We start from the raw sequence: 13736 nt of genomic DNA on the forward strand, positions 1-13736 counted from the left end.
GAAGCAGAGTGAACAGCACCGTGCGCTCCGGGCTTCACTACCGCACTGTCAACCTCAGGTGTGAGCGCTGGGCACCAAAACTCAGGGGGGAGACTCTTGTGTGCAGGGACAAAAGCGCCCAGTTCAACACACACCCTCCAATGAGCATCCCAGCCATTCCCATGTTCAGTAAAACTTTATCAAATTAAACTATACCGTCGACTTGAGGAGACTTGGTGGTGTGGCTGCGGGGTGAATTCAGTGTGTGACACACTGCTGACTGAGCCAAAGAGTTAATGATGGTAAAAACAAATAGCCTGCTTAAGGTAATGTAAGTCAAAATACCATGTCCTTATTTTCATGTTTGGGCCTTTCAAAAACCTCTCTGAACTTTCAGCATGAACATTCAGGGGTGGATGCAGTGAATCCATCTATTTATTGGTATTCTTGGGTTAAAAGTTACATTTGAACCTATAATACTCTAAATACCCAATTAAATACCCACCATGTGTAATTTTTTTTAGGACCCTAGTTATGAAAGTCCCTCAATCCACCACTTTGATCTACACTGAGATATTTCAACATAAATTTGACAGGTTCCCATGAAATTTCATGTTTCAGGTGATGAAACCAATTGATTTTTGCAGGACCTAATGAGGTTCATATTAGTGGTTTTGAGTAAATGTCTCATTTATGTTGGATGTAGCCTGTTATCATGACTTCTGCCTAAACACATTTAAGTTCCCTCCAGATTAAGTGTAAAAAAATCATGCTAACAGTGATTCAAGTGGAGGTGCTTTCATGATGTGTGAGCTCTGAGAGAAGCACGTTTTCTTTGATGCCGACTTCCAGCATAAAGTGATTGCTGAGTGAGAGAGAACCTCCACTTGCTCTCATCTTCTCATCAATTTTCCTTTCTACGAGCTCTCCCTGTGGCTCTCACCTTTGATCTGACATGTAGATGGACACAGTAAAGGAGGGAAGAAGTCAAAGCTGCTGGAGCGAGAGAAAAACGAAGGTGGGTTGTCATTAGCAGAAGATGTGTCAGTGAGCTAAACCTGGGGCTCTGCTCCTGCTGCCGTTGTATATCAGAGTGGAATAAATGCCTCTGCCCAGGGCACAACAGGAAGTGGCTGAAGAGGAGGAATGAGACAGGAAAATGGGTTGATACACTACTGTAACTCCACATTTGGCCAAATACCTGTCTGCAGATATAGGATATTACCCCTGATGAATGCCTTTGATACTGACTTCCTCCTCGTTACTATATTTCATGAAAGTCTTCCTGTTCTGGTGACCCATGTATCATTTGTTCAAAATTCCTGCTGAAATCCTGGAAAAGAATTACTGATTAATTTTGAAAAAAATGCTTTCCAGCTAAACTTATTTCTGATATTCTACCAATGTCCTTTCCACAATTGTTTTACAAAGCAAGTAAAATAAGCAGTATTTATAAAGTGACTGAATAATGTGCAATAATGGAAACGGCTATAAAGACACATTTGCCTGTCATACTTCACTTCATAATTCAACTAAAACTGTGAAAGGTAGACGTCACCTTGGGTAATTTTAACATGTTCACTGATTAACAACCAATACAAGAAAAATCAGGAACTCTCTGCCATTAACCAAATTTAAGAGTTTCTATCAACCTCCTTGATGTCAGCCCACCTGGCTTTAAGAGTTTTACTGAACCGATCCTTTTGATGGTCATGGAATCCCTGCGGAATCAAAACCTGTTACTCACTCATTTGCCCTAATCCCACTTTTTTCAGATTTTGTAAACCACCCCCTCCTGTCTGCATTCTCTATATTGGGCACCTTTGCTTTAGCGGTGGCTTTGGTCCTACCTATCTGGGCACATCTTCAAGGGATCTTCACACAGGTAAGTATCCAGCTCTTATTGCATGTCTGCTGGTGTGCCACGGGGCTCTGTAATCAGCTCCCCTCTCATTTCCATCTATATCAAATCCCGGGGTTCCATCATCCTTTTTGTCTTATTGCTATACCCATAATTAACAGGTCTGCCTCTCCTTTCCTCCAGAAGACTCCACTGTCTCATCACTCTTCTCTGCCTGTCCCTCTGACAACTCAGCTTGGATCAAAGATAGCCACCTTTATCTCAAGTCTCTCAAAGACAGAAGTTTTAGTCTTCCCACCCAAACCTTCCATACAGAACAGCATCAGCATCAATTTAGGATCTTCAGTAACTGTCTACACAAAGTCTGCAGGAAGGTATTGACGTCCACCCGAGCTTTACTGACCACATCACCTCTATCTCTCAGACAAGCAAATTTGTTTGTAAATAAAAACGTAATCCTCCGGTTCATATGTCTGCATGTCCTCTAGTAACCGCCTGCATCAGATTCAGAGGTCTGAATCCCACCTATAGAATGGTAAACTCAAAAGCACACATCTACCTTCACTCCATTATCCAGGTCTATGACCAGCACAAGATCCCAGACAAAGCACTTTAGTTCCCATGATGGTGGCTTTACCAACCTAACTCTTTTTACTCAGCAGCCCATCCATTCATCCATTAACTTTACCAGCTTATCATATTTAGGGTGGCAGGGGGCTGGAGCCCATCGTAGCTGTCATTGGACAAGAGGCACGTCAATATTCTGACATCTTATATTCTATAACTGCTGAAGATGAAACTCTTCTGCAACGTCCTATTACATTTTTTTTCTTTGCAACCTGGCACTTATTTGTGAAGAAACTGAAACAGTTCTGATGTCAATTTGCTTTTAATGTCTTGTTTAACATGTTTGCTTGCTCTGTGGCTTTTTGTAAGTTGCCAAATAACTAAATGTAAATGTAATTTCTGAAAGACAACAGCGTTAATGTAATTCAATGGAAAAAAACCTAAAGTTTACACAAGTTAACTATGACAAATCGAAATTTAGGAAATAAAGCATCTGAAAAGCTTTTCTAAAAATGATTCAATATTTATTTTTATCTTTTTTAACATATTGAATGGAGTGGTTCCAGTGCATGCCTCATCTGGTTTGTTTTAAGCTGGCATACTTTGTTGAATGTCAATAAATCAGCAAACGTTTTCATTGTGTCATTTTATTGACTGCAGACACCCTACAGACAAAAGGTCTGAATATTTTCTTAAATAACTGTAAGACATTTTGGTTAATCTAGATTGTTTGGGTGTTGTTTGATTCGATTTGGTTCACAGGATTCTGGCAACATGAGCAAACAATGGCAAAATAGTCACTGCATGTTGATGCGTTGCTAAATTCTGGTGCATGATGGCACAGTGTCTGCATATCTTCTTTCACAATCAAATAAAAATTGGTTAGTGAAAGCTTAAATAGTGTAACATTTTTTCAGCTGAGCCCTGTGAAAACAACACAAACACAGAAATCATTCCTGTGAAATAACAACCACAGTGCTAACTTTATCTGATTATTTTGTGTTCATGTTGGAATCCACTGCTCACAGTAAGAAGCAAATTGTGAAAACATGTTCACAGGAATTTTAATGAACATAAAAGCAGAAACACTCTCCTCATTAGATTCTGCAAGGACTGTCCTTAGAGAAAGTTGACTGCTCCAGGTCAAATTACTCTGCTTTTTAAAATAATGTTCCTCTGACAACATGACATAGGAGAAAAATGATACGTATCATAGAACAGAAGCAGATGGAGATTCAATGTCCTTAGGGAACATCTGTGTGAACAAAGACAGTTTATTGCTGGAAATCTGTGGGGAAACAACACAAAAAAAATATGGAATCATTTCTGGGAAGTCGGATCCTCTTTGCAGTTGCCAGCCCTTTCTCAGTGCTCCACTTCTTTATATTTTAGACGGTTTAAAAAACAGCATGGCAGCAATTCTCCGTTATATCCCAAAGCCTTTTAATGGTTCATTTTTGGTTTCATTAAGGTTGTGTGCTTTTGGACTGCTACATTGCTTTTTGAGTTACAAGTACAAGCAGCTTTTGTTGTTTTTCAAACAAATCACTTTTGAAAGCACCAATCATTCCCCTTTTCCACCAGCATACGCCTCCCCGTTCCTACCGCGACAAATAACTCATCTTAATCCTGCCTTCTCTCCCTGTATCGAAGGACAATTGCATTTCACCAGCAAAGGCACAGATGACGAATGACCACACAGAATTGCCCAAACTGCAATGGATTGGGTAGGAAGCCAATGAGAGGACTGGGGGGCTGATGTGTCATCACCTGTCCGAGGTGACCTTTTTTTTGACCTGTGTTCTGATTCACAATTCACATTCTCCTTAATGAGAAGTGGGCCACAGGAGCAATCTCACACCATCTCAACTCCCCAAGACTGGCTGGGAGCAGGCTGATAGGTCTTAGCATGCCTTTGACATCAGAAAATCTGATAAGTGTGATGTTATTTTCAGGGCCTATTTCCCATTAACAGAGCCATGAGTCCTTCACTTCTCTGTTCTCATGGCCTCAAAGAGAAAGATGGTGTGGCAGAGAAGGTTTAGAGCTTGAACGAGTTTTTAAAGAATTTTATTAGAAACTGGCACCATCTAGTCTGACCTACCTCTTCATATTTTCTTACACTGCCACATGACTTTTACTTATCTCAGAAAAAAAGTAGGTTGTGTAACCCACAGCTTGTTCCACTAAACCATACATTTTAAAATTTGTTCTCTGGGGATCCCCAACCCCTTTGCCTTATTTTGGAGCAATTAGTTACAGAACAATTAGTGTACAACTCCATGGTCTTGCAGATCCCCATGGCAATCTGTTGATGTAAATAGCTAACAACAAATGATCATCTTATCCAGTAAAAATGCAATTTCTGCAAGTGTTCATGAGCACATATTGATCTCATTTGAAGGTTATCAATAAAATAGAAAGGCTAAATTTGTAGTATATGAAATGATATGTGGACAAAACAATATGCAGATTAAACATAAACAGTGGTTGAAAGTAATTAAGTTTTACTCTAAGTACAACTCACCAATAAAGAAAAATGTTCAGTCACATTCAGTTGACTTCAACATATACTTTGTATTTATGGTTTAGTACTTTGTAAATGCTCACGTCTCTTAAACTCTCGTTACCCAATCCAAGATAACTCTTCTCAGACTTTAGAAACCTCCTTTGGGACCCACAGACAGTGGAATGGAACAAAAGTCGGGATCACATATGCAGTCTCAGTGGACCATTGGCATTTTTTCTGAGAATATTGTAGCTAATGTTTAATTCTTTTGCTGATGTGAAATTCTTTCTATCGCATTTGTGGTTTTTATTACTCCATTTATAGGGCAGAAGTGGAATGTGAAGTGACTCTGGCTCCTACATTGAGAAAGGGGTAAGTGTATTACAAAAAAAAAAAAATTATGTGGATATTTTAGAAGTAAGATGATATTGTAGAATTAATTTGTACATATAAGTGTGAGTGCAGTTTTTGACTTTAAATGTTTGGTACAAATTTTTTAATTAGAAGTTACAAACTCCTCAGGCTAATGGTACCTCACCCAGCTCAGAGCTGATTAAGGCTGACCAGGAGTCACTAACAGGCTCTACTTTTGGTTTCCTGAATAAAGAGCCACGTTTTGAGAAAATGAATCTTTCATGCATTCTTCTTTGGCACATGAGACCTTCATCTTATTCCCATTTGCATTTTTGTCACCAAACCAATTTACATTTTTATAGCATAATTAATGAACAAGGAAGTCATTTACATTTTCATGCTCCTCTCACCAGAACATTGTCTACAGAACATATCTGATGTGGAGGGACCAGCATTTGGAAATGTGTGGGAGTGTTTTTGAGCACCAGAGAGATGTCAGAGTGTGGAGAAAGAGAATCAAACAACTACATGATTGTTTTAAAGCAAAAAGACTGAGGAGAATACATTGTCATAATTAAACTAAGACAAGAGGATGAGGGCTTTCAGGTGCAAATTGAGGCCAAAGTGTCTTTCACTTCAGCTGGCCCACACATCAAACACACAGAGGCAGGCCTACAGAGCTAATTACACCATTTAAACTGCATCGAGAAAACAATCCATACAAGTGCCATTCATATGTATATCTTAGCTGAAAAAGATGAAAAAGAATAAATTATTACCTTGCCTTAGGTCAATGGTCCAATTCTGTCAATAGTTTATCTTTTCTGATGGATTATACAGAATAGAAAAATACTTTATTAATCCTTTGCAGGAAATTACTTATATATACATTGTTAGGAAGAGTATAAAACATATAAGTGAATCCGTGATTAAATTGGGAAAAAAAAATTTAGATGCAAGGACTTTAAATTTTTTGACATGTGGGGATTTTACTTTATAAAAAAGGTGCTCCTCAGGAGAGTGGACACCTGTAAAACGTCAAACAAATAAGTGCTACTTTCGTGAAGCTTCTGGTGCCAATGTCTTTTTCTCGAAAAGGTCAGAGAGCTGCTGCTTTGAAAAGTTATGCTCTAATTTTAGTTGCTGCTGCAATAAAGAATCCAGATGTACACTGTATTTTGTATAAAGTTTACAAACATTGGTATGTACAAAAAATGCATGAAAAATTAAAATATAAGTTCTGATATTCTCTAGATGAAACAAGAACAGGCAGAAACACAACCCATTAAAACATGGCTTTCTAGAACACATGCAATAATAACCTTTTGCAAAAACTATGTTTAGAACAAGATGGAAATGCTTTAATCTTCTTAAATGTGGAAGGGTATTGAAAGTCAGCCCTGGATTCACTGCTGGACAACTTTGAATTGCATAAACATTATTTTTAGAAGGCTGAATCGACTCTAAGCTCAGTGAGATTTTGGACAACAGAGGCTCAATTTGACCGCAGCTTAGGACCCTCATTGCCAAAATAAACCAGGTGTTTGGCCAGTAGTAGTAATATTTTAACTTTTATTAAAACTCTGCAACATTGCGATTAAGTTCAGCTGTGCCTCCATCTGTAGTTGTTATCAGATTGGCTGTTTTGGATAAAGTGCTGGATCACAAATACGAAGAGAGGAAAAGAAGTGAAGGGAGGGGGGGTGTTTTTGAGCTTCAGACACAGCAGCCAGGTGAAACACACAGAACCCTGCTGCTCCAGCAAAGTAGAGGCACATGTTTATTGATGTGTGTGGCTGCCCCTGAGCACACAGTATGGCTGAGAACACAATGATCCCAGAACAGAACAGATGAACAAACAAGCAAATAGATTATGCACTGTTGTTCTCAGATATGTTTTCTATATCTGTCTCCATGTCAACTATAATGGGCTAATTATGATATTGGAATTTAATATCACAGCAACTAAATCAGATACTTTAGGGACAGAAATCATTAGTATTTGTTTTTGTACTCTTGATCTTTATTGGATAATGTGTGTCTGTGAGAAAGAGACACACTGGAAGATAAATTCAGCAATCAATTTTAGTAAAAAGCGATATGTGCTAATAGCTACATTTCATATGTGGATTCATCATAAACCCACAAAAACAAACACTTTGACTGTGTTAAATTAGAGGCCCTGCCATTAAATTGTGTCATGTTATGTTATATCATGTAACTGCAGTAACTGGTCGTCGATTTTATGGCTGACTTAAAAAAGTCAAATGATGAATGACTAATATTTTTTTCTCATTTTCTTGTGGGAACATTTTGTATGAGAAGTGTCCTTGCATTCTTGAATCGCTGCATATTGAACACTAAAATCTTTGTGTTATAAGATATGACAACATTAGAGTCTAGTAGCTGTGGATTTTATTTTTTTTAACATCTTTTACTTTCAGCACATGTTGCACCTACATTTTAAGACATTTTGGAATATCTATACAGAAACATTTTGGCAGATTTGGTGCTGTCAGGACATCTCTGTCATTGAAGGGCTCTTGCTCAGTGTCTACAATTCATGTTCTACTTAGTGAATCTACTCTGATAAGATAAATGCTCAACCAGCAACAATAACTTTAAAACCATGTCAACATACTTATGTGTAGCAGGAATTCATTAGAATCCAGTTAAATGTTGCAATTAATGGTCAGCACAAAACCTGTTTCCTCTCTCTTAACTTCTCTTGTCTCTCTGTTTTCCACATTTAATTTTTTCTGTTCCTGTCTTTCTTCCTCTGTTTTCACTGCCACTGCCACTGTCTATTTCTGTGTGACACCACACTTATCGCACCTGCTAAGTGTATTAAACTTTATTTAGAAACATTATATACACTCTTTATTGCATCTTGTTTGTTTTCTATCATTTTTTATTACGTATAGAAATGTTTCTCAAACACTACAGAAATGAATGATATGTTTAATACAACAATAAAGATCAGCTTGTCCCTTAACAGTTCTCCACAGCTGAACGTGTTCGACACGTTTATTTGGCATGAGTTTTTATGCCAGATGCCCTTCCCCTCGCATTTTAATCCAGGCTCACTCTTGGTGGGGTGAGATTCAAACCCATGGCCTTCTGCCTTCCAGCCAGATGTTATCTTTAAACATTTACAATTATGTGAAGTTGTACAAGGAAAATCAAATAAAACAGCAAAAGGACACATTATCTAGTTCAGCCTTCCCAAATTAAACATACTTTGTACACAAACCCTAAACTTAAAAACTCCAAGAAAGGCTTATAAAAACAGAATTAGAAATAAAAATATAAATATATATATAAAATAAAGACTTTCATTAGTAAATGATGGTACAAACATCAAGATTCGTTTTTACCAAAATAAAACATGGACTGAATGAGAGGATTCTGCACGTGTTTTTAACCCACGTGTTTTTGTCATTGTCAAGCACAAACGTGTCAATAAAGTTTATTGAAAGAAAGATGGCGGCGTCTATACAGAAGTCACGATTACAGAAACGGGTTTACTGCAGATTCTAAAGATGGACTTGACATTTATGACATGGATTATTGTTTTTATCACAGTACAACCATAACGCGGAATTAAAGGATCTTGAAATAAGACGGTAAATACGTTCATCCGAAAATATTTCTGCAATTTTCCTTCTGTTGATGTTCGCTGTAGGAACAAGCAGCATAAATAAACTACTCACACAGACTAATACTAACTAAGGAGGGTTTAAACAGGTTTTAACAGGTGTTTGGTTAAATGTTAATTTTTAGCTAAGAGAGAACCGATTTATAATCATTACTGCAGTGTTCAGCAGAGAAGATCCCTTCCCTTTCCTTGTGGAGTGTTACCAAGTTATTTTTGTATGGAACAAAGGAACAAAGGAGAAAATTTCCAACTTTTCTCAGTTTGAAATTGAAGTTAAACAAGATATTTTATCATGTTATCATGGATTTTGAGAAAGAGGATAGTCGTTTTTATTATTTAATGCACGTTTTATAGATTTAATCAACAACATAATTGGAACAATAATCTGTAATGAAAATGACTGTTAGTAGCAACTAGAATGATCATGGCTGAGATGTGAATTTGTTAACAACAAAATGAACTGAGTGAGCAGTTTTAATTGTATCTAATGATTAGGTCATTATGAAAAAAAAAAATCAATAAACCACCATGTTTAACCAAACATTCATGCATTGCTTTTAGTGATCACCTCTGGTGCTTTCATATCATATTTTGAAACTAATGATTATTTTTATTATCCACTGAACTGTTAATTACTTTGAATAAATGGTTTACCATTTCGTTTCTAAAATGTAAATAGCGTAAATTGTCGGTCCCAATTTTCCTTACATTTTCTTAATCAGGATCCAGTGAGCAGCTCAGGAATTGCTCAGAAATTATTTGAACCAAGTGCCGATTAGCAAGATTGTTGCCAATGTATTTTCTGTCTGCCAATTAATTCACAGATCTTTTTATCTGTAGTATTTATTAACAATGATGTTTTAAAATTGGATTAGTGGTAGATAATGCCCAAGTCCAAGTTAGTGACATATAAAGTTTGACACTGATTAGTTTGAACAAAATCCCAAATTCATCTAATCATCTAATTTTATGTCACAGTACATCTGGGTGAAAGCAAACACAATTCAGGTTAAGGTTTGCATTTGTAACTTCTTGCTGCTGAGAAAATTATAGTGATGCCAATAAAAAAAATGATTGATATTATTTAAATCTATTAGTTACAAGGAGTGCAAGAGTTATTGCCATGTAGGAGTTTCTTTTTTAAACATATTCTGGTCTGTGTCCTAAAATTATTAATGTCATCAACAGGCCTTAGACATGACCAATGTTAATTCTCCAGATTACTTTTTCTGCTTTGGCAGTGCAGGCATCAGAGCCAGAAGTTTTAACTTTACAGGAGACACCCGAACAGATGAGCCCTGTCACCATAGAAACATTTTCTCTGTCTCTCGCCTCAGCCCACTCTCTCACACAGTCAGAGCTGTGCACAACCTTGAGTGCTTGGCTCTACTAGCCTTAGCCTGAGGGAGGAGTGTTGGCTGCTGCGATGGTTGGGTTATACTCAAGAGAATTTAGTCAAAAGCAGGTGGGTGGAAGGGTGGAGAGGAGAGGAGCGAAGAGAGGAGAAGAGAGGAGAGAGGAGTTTTGCACTCATTAGGTTGACAACTCTCAACCTCAAACTATTAGTCCTGGTCAGTAAATTCTTCAGACTGGTGTGATAATGTGTGCTTGTTTCACTTTGTACCACTACATCTAAGCTAAAAAAAAATTGCTGTTGCTAACATCATTTCCCATCTTCTGATCTGCTATTAAAAATTATACTTGGCACTGATGATTTTCTACATGTATGTCCCCACCTCTGCACTGACTGGTTTAGGACCTTATGTCTTGTGATTTTCTGTTTTCATAGCAGAAAATTATCTCAGTCTGGGGTCGGGACCTGCACATGATCATTTTCTTCTCCTCAGCAGCTATAAAGGTCTCACTGTCTAAGATCCAGATACGTCACTGCTGTGGAAATATTGTCTTGACAGGTCAGGTCAGCAGCAGTTGTCCTCGGCTGCCAGGGAAGCTGAGATGGTACAGATATCTCCGGTTACCTTGGAAACAATGTTTATATGTGTCTGCGTGTGTCTGGATGGGAAGATAAATTTAGGTCAAATGGTTTTTTCTAATATGCACTTGACTGTCTGACCTTCTTGTGTGGAAATGGGAGCTACCATCCAGGCAGTGTGAAGAGACTGGTGCAATAGTTAGCATCCTGTAATAACAAAGAGAACAGCAGAAATGTGAAGAGTGAGTTAAAAGAAAAACAACTGATCATTCTCACATCTGAGCAGGAAGCCAGTTTATTTAGCTCTTATTTCACAAAGTCATACTGATGTGTGTGTGATGCAGTGCAAAAAAGACTGTGAAACAGCAGTGGTGTTAATAAAAAAATAACACGTGTAGAGCTGCAGAGCCAAGCTGTCAGTCACTCTGTTGTCAGCAAGTGGATTCACATATTCAGTCTGATACGATGAACTCAGATTTACTGACTGTGTTGTTGTACTTTTATTGCATGAGAGGTGGGACACAGCCATTATGATTTTACTTAATACAAAAGTACAGGACATATTTAGGGTTTTACTAACTAAATTTTTAGGAAGATATAACTGTAAGATGACCTCAAAAGTAAAAATGCGATATATAAAAACAACCCGTTGGTTTGGTAAAAATTCTGTGGATGTCTTGAATTGATCTTAAATATAATCATGCTGCACAAAAGTTTTCGATTTCCTGATTTTGTATGACCAATAGTTTACCCCATAGTTTAACCCAAAGATAATCAGTTAACAATTTATATGGGATTATGCTTGTGTTCATCACTTTTACCCCCAACAGACGACCCTGTGGTAAAGAAAATGTGATGTCTCCTGTGTTAAATCATTCACCTGTAGACAAGAAACCCTTGCATTTCAACTCCACTATCCCTGTTTCAGGTGCCAGAACCATGCAGCTTTCAGTGCGATGGCTGGCACTGTGTCCCCTGGGTGCCTGGTCTGGCCAAATCCGGCCTTCTCTACTGAGTCCTGTAACCCGCGTGTTGTGCCCCAGCACCCGAACCCTTTTCAGTGAGACAGGAGTGTGGGAGAAGGACTATCGCACAGAGACCCGACGCAGAGTGGAAGAATGGTGGCACCCACGAATTATGAAAGAGTCCAGGAAGGATGCTCTGCAGATGGTAAGAAAGCCTTTGGTTGTCTGTAGCTTGGTGACATCAATGGAGAATCACATGTAGGATCAGATGCACAAGGTATTTTGTTAATGTGTTCATGTGTACAATAGAGTTTAAGTTATATGTTTTCAAGTCATATCCTGGCTAGAGTACTGTGACAGAGAAGAAAAAATATGCCTTTATTATGTAGAAAATCTTCTGTCATCTGTTTGGCACATCTGTGAAAAAAGTATGAATATTAGTGATCAGTTAATTTTCTGTTAGGAAAACGCTTGTTTCAGCTCTGCTTGCAGCAAGAGTTTAGGCAGCCTTGACATGAAACCCTCACATGTAAAGAAGTCATGACCCATACACAGATGTTTAGACATTTTTTATACTGTTTTCATCATCTACATACGAATAACCATGTTTTTCTGTTTCGTGTAAATGCCATATTCAAAGAAGAATGATATTCAAACCACATGTGCATACAAATTTATTCTGAGTCTTGTAAGTGTTCAGAATTACTCTTTATGTTTGATCTGTTCACTAAAAAACTGCCCACACATCAAAGTAGCACAGGGATTCTTTGGATGCTAAAATGATTCTTTCAGAGGCCTGGATTTAAGAGCACAACCCCTAACACAATTTTTGATTTTGCTTTTCGATCTGTGCTTATTAGGACAGCTATCAGTACTGTTAGAAGAGTGAACATTTTCAGTCCAGTGACTAATTATAATGTGGCCAGTTATACTCAGTTATACTAGAGTTATACTCTAACCTTGGTAAAGAGATGACTCTATCTAGACAAATGTATACATTTCAAACACTTTTAAACCATTTATTCAATGGCAGGATTATCCAAATGATTCAGCTATTACTATCCCTTGCCTTTCTAGCTGATCTCCTGCAGCTGATTTATCCTGATCTGAACATGTGGCTCTCGGAAACAGGCTGACAGTGATGAAGTGCATTCATGACCGTGCTGGTCCTAATTAATTTATTAATATATTCATGACCAGTTACATGTAATCATGTTTAGCTGGGTGTAACCAGGGCTTACTCTGTTGCTGTGGTTACAGTGTTGTGACTATGTGAGCCATCCATAATCAGCGAGGCTGCTGTTCAGATTCTGACACTATAATCAGCCGCTGTTAGAGGCTCATACAGTAATGCACCACACGTCAGTCAGTGCTCTCGCTTCATATGTGATGAGTTAATATTTCTGTTCTGACCTCAGCAGGTTAATGCACTGACTTTCATACAAGACTCATTCAAAGAGAGTGACTGATAAAGGAGACTTTTTTTGCTACACTGTTTTCTTTAGTCTGCCAGGATTAAAATCTGTTTTTATGATCTTTTAATTTCTCATAGCAATGTCCATTATTTTTACAGTCTTTGGTTTTCCTAGGGTTCCAACAAGAAGAAGTTTTATGTCCTCTCCATGTTTCCATACCCATCGGGGCGACTGCACATGGGCCATGTGCGAGTGTATACCATCAGTGACACCATTGGCCATTTCCAGAGAATGAGAGGACATCAGGTGTGTCTGCTTTTATCAAATGTGCTTTTACCATGGTGCGTGGTTTGTGGGACAGTATGTCGTCACTCTTGCAAGCCAGCCTATCTTTACATGAAAGCTTAAAAGGAAGGTAACACTGTTCATTAAGCTAGTATTAGAACTATGTTACTAATATTTTCTTATATGAACAGAGATTACAGGTCAAACTTA

The 13736-nt window shown here is 37.9% G+C and overlaps 1 protein-coding gene across 2 annotated transcripts in view; it reads left to right on the forward strand.

Annotated features, from left to right (window-relative positions):
* Positions 1-8743: 8743 nt before the first annotated feature.
* Positions 8744-13736, forward strand: part of lars2 (leucyl-tRNA synthetase 2, mitochondrial) — a 29639-nt gene continuing 24646 nt past the window's right edge. Inside the window, exons 1-3 of one of the 2 annotated variants that reach the window (XM_067511889.1) lie at positions 8744-8896; positions 11790-12031; positions 13416-13547. In XM_067511889.1, coding sequence (XP_067367990.1) covers positions 11801-12031; positions 13416-13547 — 363 coding nt within the window. In that variant the 5' untranslated portion in view covers positions 8744-8896; positions 11790-11800. Of the gene's footprint in view, positions 8897-11789; positions 12032-13399; positions 13548-13736 lie in introns of those variants that run through there. The other variant, XM_067511890.1, reaches the window with a different exon arrangement.

The sequence above is a fragment of the Channa argus genome, chromosome 7 (assembly GCF_033026475.1).
Source record: "Channa argus isolate prfri chromosome 7, Channa argus male v1.0, whole genome shotgun sequence".
Classification (NCBI taxonomy): Eukaryota; Metazoa; Chordata; class Actinopteri; order Anabantiformes; family Channidae; genus Channa; species Channa argus.